The 17,645-nt window shown below is 37.6% G+C and overlaps 1 protein-coding gene across 1 annotated transcript in view; it reads right to left on the reverse strand.

Annotated features, from left to right (window-relative positions):
• Window positions 1–17,645, reverse strand: part of mpp7a (MAGUK p55 scaffold protein 7a) — a 164,846-nt gene that overhangs the window by 20,992 nt on the left and 126,209 nt on the right. The window contains exons 10-15 of the mRNA XM_073827878.1: window positions 16,806–16,907; window positions 13,302–13,402; window positions 13,151–13,161; window positions 12,224–12,295; window positions 9,628–9,798; window positions 2,702–2,782 (exon numbers count right to left, since the gene is read on the reverse strand). Coding sequence (XP_073683979.1) covers window positions 2,702–2,782; window positions 9,628–9,798; window positions 12,224–12,295; window positions 13,151–13,161; window positions 13,302–13,402; window positions 16,806–16,907 — 538 coding nt within the window. The remainder of the gene's footprint in view (window positions 1–2,701; window positions 2,783–9,627; window positions 9,799–12,223; window positions 12,296–13,150; window positions 13,162–13,301; window positions 13,403–16,805; window positions 16,908–17,645) is intronic.

The raw sequence follows: 17,645 nt of genomic DNA on the forward strand, positions 1-17,645 counted from the left end.
TAAAATTATAGACTGATCATTTCTTTTTCAGTGGGCAAACATACAAAATCAGCAGGGGATCAAAATTATTTTTCCCACTGTATTATTTTCCCCAAAGTATATAATTATTATTATTTTTTTAAATGACTGATTGTTTCACTAGACAAGAACATTATTCCTAGTCTGTGGTTGTGTAGATCCCTTTGAAGCCGCATTGAAACTGTAATTTGGACCTTCAACCCATTGGTCACCACTGAAGTCCGCTATATGGAGGAAAATCCTGAAATGTTTTCCTCAAAAACGTTATTTCTTTTCGACTGAAGAAAGAAACACCTGAATATCTTGGATGACAAAGGGGTGAATAAATTATCCTAAACTAATCCTTTAAAATCCATCAGATTCCTTAAACTTTTAAAAAGTTGTGTATGATTGGTCATAAAATGAATGGACCAGCAGCTGTCTAATTTTCTCATTTAGTTTGTAAGTGGACACCTACTCTTATAGATAAAGACAGAAAGAGGGAGAGAGACGGGGGAGAAAATATGGGTTGAGAGTAAATTATTAGTTGCCCTCAATCACAGATTTGATGAAGAGGCATCCCCCTCTCACGATGACAGCCCACCACAGACATAAGATAACATGTTATTATACCTCCAACTGCTGGTGCTCACAAAACAAAGAAAAAAAGTTCCTCCCTTGTACTGCTGAAAGAAATAGAATATATTTCATCTGGCATTAGCTCTGTGGCATAGGAAATGTTTTTGGTGTGGCAAAAGAATTTGAATTTCATTCTAAGATCATGGAAAATAGCAGTAAAGGCTGGAGAGGAGACAAAATGTTCAAGTGCTCCCAACTAATCGTATTCTACAATCTGTCGCTGCCATGACTGGTTTGCATTTTAAAAGGTCCAATTGTTGGAAATGTGAAGCAATCGTTCACGTTGGTCTTCTTTAGAGAAATTAAATAGAAATATGTTAAATCACTCCATATTAACAATGAGAGCTGGAGCTGGCAGGACTGAAATAAAAAAGGGAAAGAGGACTTTCAAAAAACTTTCAGTCACTTTCCAAGAATCCATCCCTTTAATCTAAATCCTCTGTAAGGTCTGAGGGGAGCCGGGCTACATAATACAGACTAATGCAGGGGTCACATTTGTGAACAATTAGGCAGCATTAAGGCAAAAGGCTTTGAATGGGATTTTAATACCAGTGGCATTTTAGAGTGTCAGAGCCTGAATCAGACACATCTATTAAAGCCAAACTCGAATGTAACAAACATCCCACTATTATATCAACAGGCATGGGTTTTCTGGCCACTGTCTCTAACTCCTTCAAACTCTCAAGCTCCGTCTCTCATATTCGTGCCTCTAAATAAGCAATTTCTCCACAGCGTCAGCCTATTTAAATACATAAATCACAGGCGTATTTATATCTTCCAAAAATATCTGCTCTGGTGTATTACCCTGGATCGCGTGTTTCTGGATGCTGGAAGGAGGGAAGGGGAGAGACAGTTATGGGCGCTGCTGTTGGAGACTGGAAGGACTGGAGGAATGTGTCAAATAGAGCTGTGACAGACTGATGAAGTGAGAGAGTCATTGTCACAAAGTTAATCTAGAGTACTTCGCCACCCATGATGTGTGCGAAAAAAAAGTATCATACTATGTCACATAAACACTTGCATACGGGGACTTTCCATAGGCATAATAGTTTTTCTACTGCACAAACGATACACTTAAATTTTAAATTTCATAAAACTGTTTAGTACGTTTTTAAGCCTTTTGGTTTAAACCATGTTTACAGCACTGTGCAAAAGTCTTAGGCCACTAGTATTTTCACCAACTAAAAAATGGTTTAAAGTCAGTTATTTTTCTTTTGCTGTAGTGTGTCAGTAGGAAATATCAATTTACATTTCCAACCATTAATTTAGCTATTAATTGCAAAAATCCAGTGAGATTCTTGTTTGCACAAGGAGTCCGACAACAGTCAGTGCTCCACACAGAGATCTGATCATCATTATCATCATCCAGTCTGTCTGGAATGACATGGAAAAAACCCCCCGAAAAAACTGAGACAGACTAAATCCAGAAGAACTGTGGCAAAGTCTCCAAGATGCTTCAAGAAACCTACTTGCAAAGCTACCTGAAAAACTATGTGCAAGTGTAGTTTAAATGCAATGGATGGTCACAACAAAGTTAATTGGCACAAAACTGGCACAAAGTTAATTGATAAAGAAAATCTATTCATGACATTATTTTTTACAGCATCCTCATTTTACAGCTATTTTACACAAGTGCCTAAAACTTTTAACAGTACTGTAGCTTTGCAGGTTTCTTGAAGCATCTTGGAGACATTGCCACAGTTTTTTCTGTTTTTATTCATGTCATTCCAGACAGACAAAATGATGATGAGACCAGATCTATGTGTGGAGCACTGGATGTTGTCAGACTCTTTGTGCAAACAAAAATATCACTGGATTATAACCGTAAAACCATTAAAACCATTTTTTGCTGCTGAAAATACTAGTGGCCTAAGACTTTAGCACAATACTGCATGTTGTGCTACCCATGCCATTATACACATTCCTCATAAACCATATAAAACCAGAACACACACACACACACACACACACACACACACACACACACACACACACACACACACACACACACACACACACACACACACACACACACACACACACACACACATAAGGAAGGACTTACGAGGGATGGTGACACTAAAATGTTGTGGATCAGATATCAACAACTTCCTTTTGAGCTCATTCAAACCGACACCAGTAGGACCTAGTAAAGCAAACAGAGAGAGACACAGAAACAACGAGAAAGAGTCAGTTATTTAGCTTTAGAGAGAAAATACACACACACACTTTTCATGAATGCACTACTGTCCAAAAGTTCGGGTTAAGATATTAATTCTTTTTTTTTTTACTTTTACATTGTTACAAAAGATTTTGATTTCAAAACATTCTTCAAAACTTCATATAATAATAAGAAAAGTTTTGAGTCTTTTGATTTTTGAGCACCAAATCAGCATATTCACATATTCCAAAACAGCATATTCCATTTGTGTTCCTCCTGTACAAACAGTTGCAGCCTTTGTGAGCACAAGCTGATCTTGCTGATCCCAAACATTTGAAAGGTAGTGTATACAAAAAATAGACAGTGTATACAAAATGAATTTGGATTACAAATGTAATTTAGTTGAGTCAACTTGTTTAAAAAATAAAAAGTGTGTCATTTTGATTATGTATTGTGATTTTTATACTTATGCACTATCCATTCACATATTGCATAACATACAACATATAAATAAACATAAATAATACTTAACATTTCCACTGTACTACCAAGGCATAGTGAAAATAGCGAAAGATTTGAGTCAAAAGTTTTTTGGACAGTAAGACTTTTAACGTTCTTTAAAGAAGTTTCTTCTGCTCACCAAGCCTGCATTTGTTTGATCCAAAGTACAGTAAAAACAGTACAAATGTGAAATATTTTTACTATTTAAAATAATTGTTAAAATGTAATTTATTCCCGTGATTTCAAAGCTAAATTTTTAGCATCATTACTCCAGTCACATGACCCTTCAGAAATCGTAATATTCTGATTTGTTGCTCAAAAACATTTATTATTATTATGTTGAGAACAGCTAAGTAGACATTTTTCAGGTTTCTTTGATTAATAGAAAGTTCAGAAGAACAGCATTTATCTGAAACAGAAATCTTTTGTAACATTATAAATGTCTTTGATCAATTTAAAGCATCCTTGCTAAATAAAAGTATACATTTCTATATTTTCTTTCTCCCACAACTCCAAGCTTTTGAATGGTATAGTGTATAATGTTACAAATGCTTTTTATAAATGCTGATCTTTGGATCTTTCGATTCATCAAAAAAAATGTACTCAACTGTTTTAAATATTGGTAATAATAATAATAATAATAATAATAATAATAATAATAACAAAAAATGTTTCTTGAACAGCAAATCATTAGAATGATTTCTTAGAATCATGTGACATTGAAGACTGAAGTAATGATGCTGAAAATTTAGCTTTGATCACAAGAATAAATTACATTAAAATATATTTAAATAGAAAGTAGTTATTTTGAATAGTAAAGATATTTCACAATATTACTGCTTTGCTGTATTTTGAATCAAATAAATGCAGGCTTGGTGAGCAGAAGAGACTTGAAAAACAAAACAAAAAAATCTTACTGTCCAAAAACTTTTGACTGGTAGTGTATAAAGCAAAAACACACAGAAAGAAAGAATCGATCCCTTCATGCAATTCTGCATGTCAAGGCCCCATTAAAGAGCCAAGATTCACACTTTATTATGCAGAGAGTCAAGCGTGGATTTTTCTATTAGCTGTTAAGGATTGCTATGAGACATGTACAAATCAAAATCTATAAGTTAAAGAACACAAAACAGATGTTTTTCCTTCTCACAGAGAGAATACACATTTTCATCTGATGCATCATGCACTTTCTAACACACAGGACTTCATGAGAAGTTTATGACGGTGCAAAACGTGTTATCCTTATTCCTCTGTGACACAGGAGACGAGCAAGATGCTGATTTATTATGGTGAGGAAACAGGAGATTATTTCATGTGTTTTAGGGTCACTGAGTAATGTGGTGCTCCTGTTTGAGAGCCATATGTAAAAAGCTCCATGTTTATGTGCGTATATATAGGTGGAAAAGGAAAAAAGTACACCGCAATGCATGTTTCCAACCAGCCATACTTCATTCGCAAATGCTCCTTCCCCTTAAAAGGACCCGCAAACTCAAACAGTCTTTATTTTCAAGGGATGTTAATCTCCAGACCCCACTAGGCCGTGTCTGCCTGCTTCCAGGCCCACATAGAAACCTTGTCAAAGGGAAGACGGATGGTCCGCAGTCCCTAGGCCATTCTACTCACTCATCATGTGCACTAAATGAGTTTAAAGCCCTCAATCATTCATCTCTGCAGCGGCTCGCCCTATCTCTGATGTATAGCCGCTTGTGTCCAAAAAGCCACGAACAGCACTGAAACTTGTAGTCTTAGTTCAAGCACTGAGCAGCCAGCCAGATCCCTACAGCCTTCAAAACGAGACGGTAGTGTGTTAACTGACTTGCCTTTGTGTATGTTTTTCCTGATTTTTCTGTTCATTGTCATACGCTTTATTGACCCAAACAAAAACTAGTCCTTTAGCCTTCAACAGCCCTAATAAAATAACACATTTGAGTAATTGTTTTTCGATCCAAGTGTATGTGCGCACTCACAGGGGCAGGTTGCAGCGGTCGTAAAAGTGTCAGTAGTCATTAGGGCGCTCATTAGGGGAGAAGGCTAATACGAAAGGCTTAATAACTTCCAGGCCAAGCGCGGAGCAGATGCCGTTAACCTTGAGGAGCTGCTAGGCTGGCTGAACGTGGGGGGCCGCAGTCCAACCTTCACTCAACGCACCGTCATCACGTCCTCATATTATCAGCATTAACATATTCCACCAAGTGTGTCCGAAAAATAACCTTTCTTTTATACGTGTGATAAGTTCACAATTAAAGCTTTTTTGGACAGTTTTTAAGCCTTTAGAGAGACTGGGCATTAAGCTACTTGTACAAGACGTTGCCAACTGCTCAGAAGTGTAAAAATTATACTTGATAGTTCTAGGAAGAAACAACACATTGCAGCCCAAATTGTTATGTTCAATTATAAAAGCCCAGACAGAGATGTTTGGAAAGAGAAGGAAAATTCTGATATAAAAGGAAATAAAGAATTTGATCCGTCGTTTGAACCGACAGCTCATTTAGATCATCATTTTCCTCAGTGGTCATTCTTCTGTCTGAACCACCACTATATCAACTGAAATCTCGTCAATCTTAACTCAAACATGTAGAAAAAAACAGATCATTTGCTATGTTAAATAATCAGGTTTCAGTTAAAACACTACGGCGGGCTTGCGAAGCTGAGCATATGTTAAATGTGTTGACTTTGGCCGTTCGATTAATATGTATCCAAACAGATAAGATCTTGATTCGTCTGGAAAGTCGTTTGAAACCCAACCGCAAACTGTGGGTCAGTCGTGTTAGAGAAAGCAAAGGGGAATAAGACTATTTTGTTCTGGGGTGATTTTGCCTGACCCTGTTGTCCACAGACAGAGGTAAACACCTAATGGGAGTGTAAAAGTTGAATTTGCTTTCAATTGGATCACTTTCATTCAAACTGCAAACTAGGGCTGTCACGATTCTTCAATTCAATTAGAGTGCTAGATTAAAAAAAAAAAAAAAAATCCATGATAGCATTTTGCCCACGTCGAGTAACTGGCAAAATACTGGACGTAACGCATTATATGGAGACAAAAATCCATGAAACACATTTTTACACAAATGCTACTATTCAATGAAATAGAAGTCATGCAGGTTTAAAAGCACAATATGTACGATTTTTTTATTTAAATATCCAAAAACCACTAGAACAGTGTTATATAATTTGCTGACTTGTGTACCTACTTACATTACCCCAAATGTTTCCAAGAATGTTTAAATCCAGAGAAATAAGCACTTTTAACTAGTGTAACAGACTGTGTCCTTGCATCGCCTGCATATGACATCATACACTCTTGATTTTCCGGTTTTATTTTGTCGAAAAATACACTTCAGTATGTTATGCATTTTTTTAGACCGGTGACGAATGCACAGAGCAGCATTATAACACAACTTTCAACACACTCAAATGTATCTAGTATGATAAAACAGTGCTACTTTTCCTACATATGCATGACCGGAAGAAGCGAAAATGGTCAACTGTGGCATAATAAAAACTGGACTTTCAGTCCACCCTGCTTTTATACTACAGTGATCTTAATAAGTCTTTAATACATTATCTTATCCATTGACATGATTTCTGCTCGAGTCCTCACTGATTGAATCGGCTGTGAGGACGATGACAACAACTCCAATGATTGCACACTCAATCACGGCGTCATCAAACTACGCCCGTAGTTCTTTGTTTCTTTTGATTATGTGCCCTCTAGCAGCGAAAACTTACATATTGTGCCTTTAATACATGCGCTTTATGTACACTGTGTTCACAGTAAATGCTGCTCCACACAAACTGTTATCATTTACACTTGTAGAGTCTCAAACGCCATCTCTGCACATTGTTGTGAGTTTGGGTTTATTATAACGTTCATTTGAAAACACAACGTGCGCCACTTCATCAGATTTGTAAGGTAAATCATTTATAAGCCTATGCAAATACAGGAGAATACATCAATATCTTTCTCAGTATGCTAACGGTTCATCGCGATTTCAAAATAAAAATTTAAACTTTAGTTTACACGTTTTGATGTCCACATATTCAAGAAATTACAGTGGCTGTAGCATTTCTGTCATAAAGAAATAGCCAAATCTTAAAAATTAAGTGGACATTTGTATTAAATGTTGTTTAGTCAATATGAAACAAGGATTAGATCATGCTGTGAAGTGTAGAAACAATCGGCAGGCAGTGTTGCCAATTGAAAGTAGCTAAAGCCAGTTTGAAAAGTTGTTAAATGTCGCTAGATGACACCATACACTAATTAGCATATTCATGACGGCATTACGTTACATTTGTTTGCCTCTTTGTGTTCACATAATGTATTTTAATGCAGATAAATTCTCAGTAAAACTGTTTTCATTTATAGTATATATTTTACTGTTTCTGTTGTCAGACAACGGGATGAATATGAAATAGTGACTGAAACGCGACCCATTAAGACTACACAACCAGCTCTCCCTTCCAAATGTTAATCTACACAAAAATCCTGCTTCATAATCGAGCCGCCATCTGATAAAAATCAAATACACATAAAGATAATGACAATGGCTGTGCTGTGATTTTAGCTATATTTGCATGTTAAATCAGAGAAGCAAAAGAATATCTATTTTAACTGAAAGTGCTGCTCATCCCAGCCACTTGCTGAACAGAGCAGACTCAGAGAGAGAGAGATGCATGTGTCGCACTCGTGCGGCAGTACCAACGAGTCTCAGAAACCAAATAAGGTTTGTAAAAGAAGTCGCTAGATTTGTCACTAGGTGCTTTTTTGGAAAAAAGTCGCTAAGGAGGATAAAAAGGCGCTTAATCTTGCGACAAAGTCGTAAAGTCTCTGCAATTATTTTTTATAATGCGCAATGTACGTTAGCTCTATTGTTTATAATACATTATGCATTTTTTGTTCAACAAAACCATATGATTACTTGCTTTTGATACTTTATTTGAACTAATTGTTACTGCCTCATTGCTATTATATGAGTCCTTTTAAAGGCTATTGCTCACTTAGGTCTATAATAACTGTATGAGTACTTGATTAATCGTCAGAATAATCGACCAATAACTTGATTATCAAAATAATCTTTAGTGACAGCCTTACTCAAACACAATAGCAAATCACAAGAATAACTACATACAAAGAGAGACGTATGGAGAAAAAGATTCAAATGGCATCATGGATGGCTGCATTATTAAATGCAATAAAACAACTGGCAAAGAGTACGAAATAAAGACAGACAGGGAAAAAAAAAAGAATAAAAAGTGCAGGCCAGGAAAAGTTAAAGCATGACCTCAAGGGACAGAATAACAGTTCAGAGAGAAAACATAGCAGATCCTTGGTTTGTCACGACTGAGATATCCATGATGCTGCCCTCCACCTTATGAGACAAACTGAAAATATTTGTGTTAGTTTGACCGCATGAGTTGCAAATTACCAGAGGGGCATCCTGACAGTAGAAAAAGCTTGATTAATTAAACAGAGCACCTTATGCACTCACTCACACAGGCCTGTGAACACACACCCCATTAATTACATGGCCCAACAAAACTGTGATAGAATCCATATGCCGTGTTGTGTTCACAAACACACAGCCTGGTCTACTGCGGTGAACCATGACCCTGTGCTACCTCTCACAGTTTTGTAAGTGAAATATTTTATACACCTGGTCAACATTACTTGTCAGTATACAGTATGAGGTAATTTTCACAACAACAACCCTTTACTCTGGGAAAAACAAATTATGAATTTAATTTGGAGCAGAGGAGGTAGATGAGAAGTAAAACAAAAGAAAGGAACCTGAAACCCTAAAGCTATCTGTCATACAAATCTAAACCTTTTATTCACACTTTTATGAAACACTTAATTCATTGTTAGGGCCTCTATATCCTTTGTCCAGAATTTCTGGCAAACAAACACCAAATCTGACATTCGAAACCTAATATCATTTCAAGATTTTTTTCACTTTGTAAAGCTGACGTCTCACTGTGGTTTCACCCTTGCTGTTCCCCTGAAAATAAGTGTTAACAATTCTTTGGTGAGTAATATTAAGAAGGAATAAAATGTTCCAGTTGAACACCAGCGCTGCGAATGAAGTGTCACAAAGACGAATTAATCCTCAACCAGTCCCGTAAGCTCTAGAGGTCTTCTGAGGGCTGGGTTGAGTGAGAGTCCCAGAGCAGAACAGAATTTATGGGTTACAGTCGAGTGCTTTTGTGGGTAAGGCACTGCTTGTGTATAGCCTCGAAATAGTGTTTTGAAAATTCTTTGTATTTTTAAATTTCTGAAAACTCATTTGAAGAGCAAAAAAGCACTTTCTTATACAAAAGTTGCTACTTACCAACTAACACAACGAGTCTGTGCCTGTCTCCGTGTTTTCTCCGGTAGGCCGTCACCTCTTCATAAGTGGGCACGTCAGCTGTGTCGTACTGCTCACTTTTCTTACATTCATACATCGATTTATTTGTCTTCTTTTCTCTTTTGCTAAGCCGAAAACTCCTCCGGAGACCCGCTGCGAAGAGAGGAAGAGAGAAACAAATAAAAGACTGAAAAATGAACCTCAAGCTTGTCTTACATTCTTGTGCATTCGAGAATTGATGATATGATGTAGACATAGAAGTCTTATTGGATCTTAACACACTCCTACACTTACTCATCCCTTCCTAAGACATTCACAAGCCTTTCACCCTGCCTTCTGCACCTGTATTGGTTTGAGGTTGTGGTCAGTGCATAATATGCTTTTTGGAAGTAGGCCTGATATAAGAAGCTAATTTGGTGCATTTCTTTTTTCAGCGTTGAAAACAGTTGTGTTACCTAGTTTATTTTATTTTAGTGGAGAATGTGGTCCTTTTCTCTCACTTTTGATAATTTTTTTGTGGTTTTCCAGAATTAAATTTCTGGTCGACTAGTAGTCATTATTTTAAAATTTTAGCTGACTAATCACACATTTATTAATAAACTATATAAATCATAATAATGAGTCTTCAAGTGCCTACATAGCCTAATAAGCACTCAAGCGCATACATAAAGCTTGCCACAATGCACCGCAGAAGTAATGATTAAGATTGTTTCTGGGAAAAACAGTTAGGAGGCTGTGTTAACATTTGAATAATTTATTTTCATAGTTTCATACAAATTACTTGACCTGAGAATATTTGTTTTCCATTTGAACTGGTTAACTTGAAAGTAGACATTGTAGTCTCTCTCTCTCTCTCTCTCATATATATATATATATATATATATATATATATATATATTATGTCTGTAAGGCAAGTATACACAAAGTTTCAGCAAATTATTCTTTTTTTTGATGTGCTCAAGTTCCAAGAGACCGAGACAACAGAAAGCGCATCCTTTTTGCTTTTACTATTTTACAAAAGCGCAATGTTTTGTTGTTAACGTGAGTGCACACAAATAAACGTAGAATCTTTACGATTCAAAAGATGTATTACTCTTATCTGTATGACAAAAAATGATGGAGTATTTTAAGAGCAAGTGACCAGACTGGCGCACAAACACTTGTATAGCGCAATTTTTCTAGGTTAGCATTAGAATGAGCGACCATGTAAAATCCCTACTACTGAGATATTTCAGATGATAAGCCATATTTGAGGTTGATGAAGGATAGACAAGCGTTTGGATGTCCTGCATGATGTACTACCACATAGACCAGCCGTTAACGATCTATCCATTACGAACTGCATGACTTCACCATTTCCTGTGGATTTTTAATTTTGTTTTTCTGTGACTTATAAAATTTTGGTCGACCAAGCCTCTTCTCATTGACTAATCATCAGGATGCTCTAATAATAATAATAATAATAATAATAATAATAATGAAATAATCTTGACTTCAAAATTTTAAACAGTACTGTACATGAATATTCCTTGGCACCTTAAGTGCTATATTATTTTTTTGCGCTATATGATCATTTTTTACTATTTTCATTGTATCTCCATTCCTTGTGTGTTTATTCATCAAATATTTTGGTGTATTAGCTACTGTTTCATCCACTGTCAAGAGTTTAATACTATTAATTCCATTTACCACATTTTACCATATCTAAACCCATTCCGCAGATTTTCCTCTAAAAATCAGCACGGAAAATACGAAAAACGTCCGCAGATTCCGTCTGGGCCCAATCACAGCAGATTTTCCTGTGCGCCATCATCATATGAACCGACTTGCGGTTCTTTCATCCGCGTCCAGGTAACAAAACGACCAGACCGAAATATCTGAGGCCACGTATTTCATGGGGACACGGCAGGAGGTGGGCTATTTCAGGACACGGTCATAGCTATGGGTGGTTTTTTCATGCCCCAAAAGGTTGTTAGGAACCTCACCGCAAAACTTCCTGTCTGATTACTCTGGACAGCACCAGTCTGTCTTTAATGACCCCAGACTGTATCAAAACTCAAAACGTACCCCTCATTTAAGCAGCACGGTTTTATATTCATGACAGATGCTAGTTAGTCTAGCACAGCCCCAAACCAGAGACACCTAATACCCCATCTCTGCACAAGGCATTTTCCCCTCCCGCCTCTAGTGCGTTTTATTTTTTTAAACTGTGATTAATGAACGCAGGGATATGATGCAAGATGCCCAAGTAAGATTACGGCAGTAAGAAAATTATGGACTGAGAAGAAGGGGAATGAAAAAAAAAAAGTCCTGATCCAGTCCCCCTTTAATACTTTCCACAGCACAGAGAGACCGCGGAGCGCAGATGTGCGGCCGTGGAGAGATCCTGCATTCTTTACAGCTTGTTCTTTTCCACACAGTCACCTAATAAGGGCTGGTGGGGACCTACGCTGGGATACAAATGAAACACACCGTAAGTCAAGCGCTCGCTGTACCACAACACAAGTGTTTGTGTGGTTCCACAGTGAGGATATAGTTACAACCATTTAGGACAGAGCATTCTTCCACTCAGGCTAACCTGTGGTCTCTGCAGCTCGTGCCACTTGACGTGTTGCCATCACGCTAAAACTCTTCATTAAAAACTTCATTACTACAATAAGGAAATATCAACATTATTAGATGAGGAACAAGGTACCAATTTAAAAGAAATCATTCCTTTCCAAAGGATATGACGATGACCTTTCCTAAGCAGAAACACTGAGTAGCTTGTTCAATTCGATTTTTGTATCCATCAGTTTCGATATTCGATTGGCTCTGGCATCAGGAATCTCCATTTTCCCGAGCGCAGAGCAGGTGCAAAGCTTTTATTACGGCTGCACGGCTGTAGCTAGTCAATGCAAATTGCGGTTCTCTGTCTGAAGAGGATTCATAATCGGGACCCTTCAAAATCACTTAAAACAAGATAGACGGCTCCATCTAAATAGCCGAAATATTGCCTTCCATCTCAATGAGGATAAATAAATCAAGACTTAGAACGTAAGCAACTCTACCCTCTCTTGAACCCCAGTCCCCGTAACTGATTGAGGTCGAATAAGAAACAAAAACACATGAAAATGAACACATTCCAGTCTGAGCAGAAATGTTTCTAGTTTTTTCTTGTCAGTGAGCCTTAATTCTCTATTTTTCCGAAGGACGCAGCTTTGCGAGACAATCTATATGCGGGGTGACGGAAGGCAGCTTGAGCGTATTAGAAATGCTCAGCCAAGGACCTTCTGGTTTGAGGACAAAGATCAATATAAAAAGAGAAAGCCAGCTAGCCAAGGACAGTCATAAAATTCCTTCCATTTCCCTTCCAGTATGACAGTACAGGCTAGAAAACTGACACGTGCCCACCGTAGAGGCCCAAACATGCACCTCCTAATGGCGTGCACTGTGGCGTGACGAGTTAATTGGACCTCAGAGCTACGCAATCTACCATCACCAACTAGCAGTTCACAAATCAAACCTGTTCTTCCACTGAGACATGGAAGGAAAAACAATGAAAAGGCCTAAATTCAGTGTAAACACAGAAAGACACGCGCTGCCGCCGCACACACAATCGCCTGAGAGCTGCTGTGGCTCCCGAATGCCCATTTTCCACAGCAATAATATCTTACAGCCGTGGAAGAAATTTAGGAGATGTGTGAGGTGAAAGCCCGGAGGGATTCAAAAACGTTGAGGATGACGAGGGGTAATAACCTTCGAACACATTAACTCCCTGTATGGATACGGAATGATGCACGTTCACATTTATCAAAAAGATAAGGGGACCAGAAAAAGGTCAAAGAGGGGAATCATAACACTCCGTAGAGCGATCAATCAACCCGAAAATGATTTCATAGAAAGAGCTCCCCTATTTTTCCATCATCTGTTGGTTTACAACCTGCGACTAATTCTTTTATCCATTATTTTGGAATGCATAATACTTGTCCTGCGCTTGTAAGTCATATTTAACCATGCAGTCAATTTTCCCAAGTATGCCACTTTTTACAGATTGAGAAAGTGAAGGTGGATACGGTTGAACAAAGCTAGCTGTAGTTTCAAGGCTTCCTGAAAGGAGGAAATGAACTCAAATAAAGTTCTCTCTTGTGAAATGCCTCGGCCTACACCTTCCACCCCAAACAAGGTTAGCGGAGAGCTGCCTGTCGAGCATGTGAACGATGGACAGCCATATGGCCTTCACTCACTCCCACCCTCTTTTACGGTCATCTGCGGAAAGGTTTAGCAATATTGTACAGGCCCCTGGAGTGGTGTCAGGGAGACCCCCAGCATCAAACATTGAAAAGTTTCCGGCGCAAATCGCACGTACCAGAATCGTCTGATCTCATCTCATGTGCACACTAACTATATCCCGTGTGCACTCAGACAAACGGTTTACCAACTCTAGTTATCTCACAGCGTTCCCACAGATAAGCACGAACTGGCTGCCTGGATCCAGAGGAGAAGATGGATAACCATCACAGGCAACGATTAAAGAAAAACAAGTATTTAGTAGTGCTATTTGAAATATGTATTGGGCACTGCTTTGAATCATGTTGAACTCGTTAAGAATGGCTGTCTAGGGGAAACGCACTGTAGGAGTGGATTCCATTGTGCTGCCTAAGTGGAAAGTCGTGTTCTGCCCAAGTGTTACAGGCTTGCACTGAATACTGACTCTTCGTTCCTGTTGGCCGGAGGAGAACAGGCTTGAATTCAAGGAGTGTTATTTTTTTCTCTCAGTCATATCTAAAATTCCAAATATAGAGACAAAATTGAAAGGGAAAAATTATTTTATATTTGTACATTAACATTGTAATCAATATTCCATTTACTAAAGCCAAGTCTGAATCTTGTCAGCTTTTGTTTTTACATTTATTCCAAAATAACTCAAGGCAGTAACAAATTTAACAATACATTTCATTTGTGAACTTATGTTCAGCTATTAATTTTAATAGTTAACTTTTAACTATTTTAGAGTTTTTCAGTTTATTAAAGCTTGGTAAATATTAGTCACAGAGATTTACCTTAAAGGAGTAGTTCACTTTCAGAACAAAAATTTACAGATAATGTACTCACCCCCTTGTCATTCAGGTTGTTCATGTCTTTCTTTCTTCAGTCGTAAGGAAATTATGTTTTTTGAGGAAAACATTTAAGGATTTCTCTCCATATAATGGACTTTTATGGTGCCCCCTAGTTTGAACTTCCAAAATGCAGCTTTAAATGGCTCTAAACGATCACAGCCGAGGAAATAAGGGTCTTATCTAGCAAAACGATCAGTTATTTTCTAAAATAATAATAATAATAATAATAATAATAATAATAATAATTTATATACTTTTTAACCTCAAATGCTCATCTTGTCTAGCCCTGTGTGTACTCTGTGTAGAGATTAAAAAGTATATAAATTGTAAATGTTTTTTAGAAAATAACCAATCGTTTCACTAGATAAGACCCTTCATCTTTGGCTGGGATCATTTATAGCCCTTTGAAGCTGCATTTAAACTGCATTTTGGAAATTCACCAAATGGGGGCAGTCCATTATATGGAGAGAAATCCTGAAATGTTTTCCTCAAAAAACAATTTCTTTACGACTGAAGAAAGAAAGACATGAACACCTTGGATGGCAAGGGGGTGAGTGCAATATCTGTAAATTTTTGTTCTGAAAGTGAACTACTCCTTTAAACGTCACCAATCTGATTATTACTTACTAAAACTCCCACAGATCATGTTTTCATTCAACTTTGTCTTATTTTGATGTAACAAAGTGTTTATATCTACACTGTAAAACGTTTTTACAGTGTAGACTTAAAAACTTAAGTTTAGCAGCTGCCTTAAGATTAAGTTAAATCAACTTAAGTCATTTAAACTCACAAGTTATATCAACTCATTTTTATTGTAATAAGTTAAAATGACTTGTAGTTTTAAGCTGATTTAACTTAAAAACTTAAGTTGCAGCTGCTGAACTTAGGTTTTTAAGTTGAATCTGATAAACTTTTTACAGTGTAAGTGTGTGAGTTGTTTACATCCTTTTTTAAATGAATCTTCCCATTAACACCATTATAATGTTCATTCCCGATCACGGAAAGTGCATGAACATGAGGCGGAATTTGTCACATAAACCAATCACAGCTGATCATAACCAGCCATATCCAATCATATTGTGAATGAAGCATTGCCTCCTCTCAAGTGACTGTCCCTCATTCATTCTCAATTACCCCCATCAAACTCACTGCATGATTTTGGGTGCCTGTTAAAACTCAATGGGCTCAGGGGAGGCGAGAGAGTCATGGACTTTTGCTGTAACTTTACCTGCTGGTGTCGTTGTTGGTGTGTAGTTTTTTAGAAAAACTAGTGATTTATACACTTTTTTTCCAATGTTACATTTTGTAATAGTGGTGTTGTTTTATTTTTGTACTTATCAAATATTTTGAGGAGACACTGCCTCCTTGGAGGAAACACTGCCTTTAGTTTTCCCCCACAGTACTGAAATCATTATATATACATACAAAATAAATCTAAACTTAAGAAGTTTTATTATTAAGAGAGAGATACATTTCTTAAGAAATCTTAATTTGTAAAAAAAAAAACTCATCTGGTACAGTTTGTCCTTATAAGGACAGTGTCTCTATATATGAACTAAAAAAGCATGAGAACACTGCTTGATGCATCAGTGGAGAGACATATACACAGTCTAACTCACAGACAAACAGAGTGGGCTGCCAGGTCAAGCCGGTGCAGTCATCAATAGCAGGTTTAGTAAGTATCTGAACTACAAATCCAATAGGCTAGCCGGAGGACACAGTCCTGCTGTTAGTCTCATCAATCACCTGTTCCTTCCATCAGAGATACGAAACACCCACACGCAAACATCATCAACAGACGCAAAACCTATTCACTGAACCACTGCGAAGTCTGGCCATTCCTGACCCCCACAGACGGACGGCCAAACACTGAGTAAAGGACACAGACTATAATCATCCACTACTGGCTACAAATCAGACGAACAGATGCCCATTTGCTCTCTATGTCCATGGGTAATTCAAATCTTGCGTACCATACATACAAAATTAGAGACACTGCCAAACGACCCCTCCAAATTAAAATCCCAGTGACTTCAGCCGATTATACTAAAGTGTATCCACCTGAGCTGGGGTCAGTGTGGGGAAAAGCGTGGTAATCGAAAGCTGCGCACAGCTACGGGCCTCGAGGCTTCTGGCCTCACTGCTCCTCCTCCAGGAGTGAACCTGTGGACAGATGAGATAAACTCATTTTGGAAATGGAGCGTTTTTTATTTCAGTCTAAAACACGTCTCCATTTTTCCATAACTCCTGCCTTAATTGGATTCCGGGGGCTAATGGCTTTCCCAGCTTTAGCTTCTCCCCCCAAATGTTTTCATTTTTTTGTTCTTTCTTCTAACTCCCGTCGACTTTCTTCTCTGTTTCTACTTCTCCTAAATTGTACTTGCCCTCAGTCGGCACAGAAGTCATCAGGATTAGCCGATCACTGCAAACCTGTCATATCACATTACATACTTTATGCAAAATGTTTTTTTAAACTATTTGTAAATAAAGCAAAGCTTAAATGCATATAACAACCAACTTGCAGTTTAAAGCATCCAGACAAAATGCTCATGTCCGATAGTTTTGGGAAGTAATAGCAGCCAATTGACCCTTCGCCAGGAGTTTGGTTGACGGGTGATATGACCAATCATAATGCAATCTGACATTTTTGTCTGACAAACAAGCCAGACAGGAGAAGTCAGTGGACTTAAACTTGAAAACAGAGTGTTTTGAGTCTTTCTGCGGTTGAAATAAGATGCCTTCTGACATCATCCATGTTTACTTCATGCTATTACTAGTAAAGAGGAAGAGATGATCGTCTAGCATGACGCTTGGACCGAGGTGCTACAGCAATCTTTCACGTCACATTAATGAGCCACAAAACAATATTTACTGTTTGAATTTATTGTTTTTGAATTTAAA

The sequence above is a fragment of the Garra rufa genome, chromosome 22, assembly GCF_049309525.1.
Source record: "Garra rufa chromosome 22, GarRuf1.0, whole genome shotgun sequence".
Taxonomy (NCBI): Eukaryota; Metazoa; Chordata; class Actinopteri; order Cypriniformes; family Cyprinidae; genus Garra; species Garra rufa.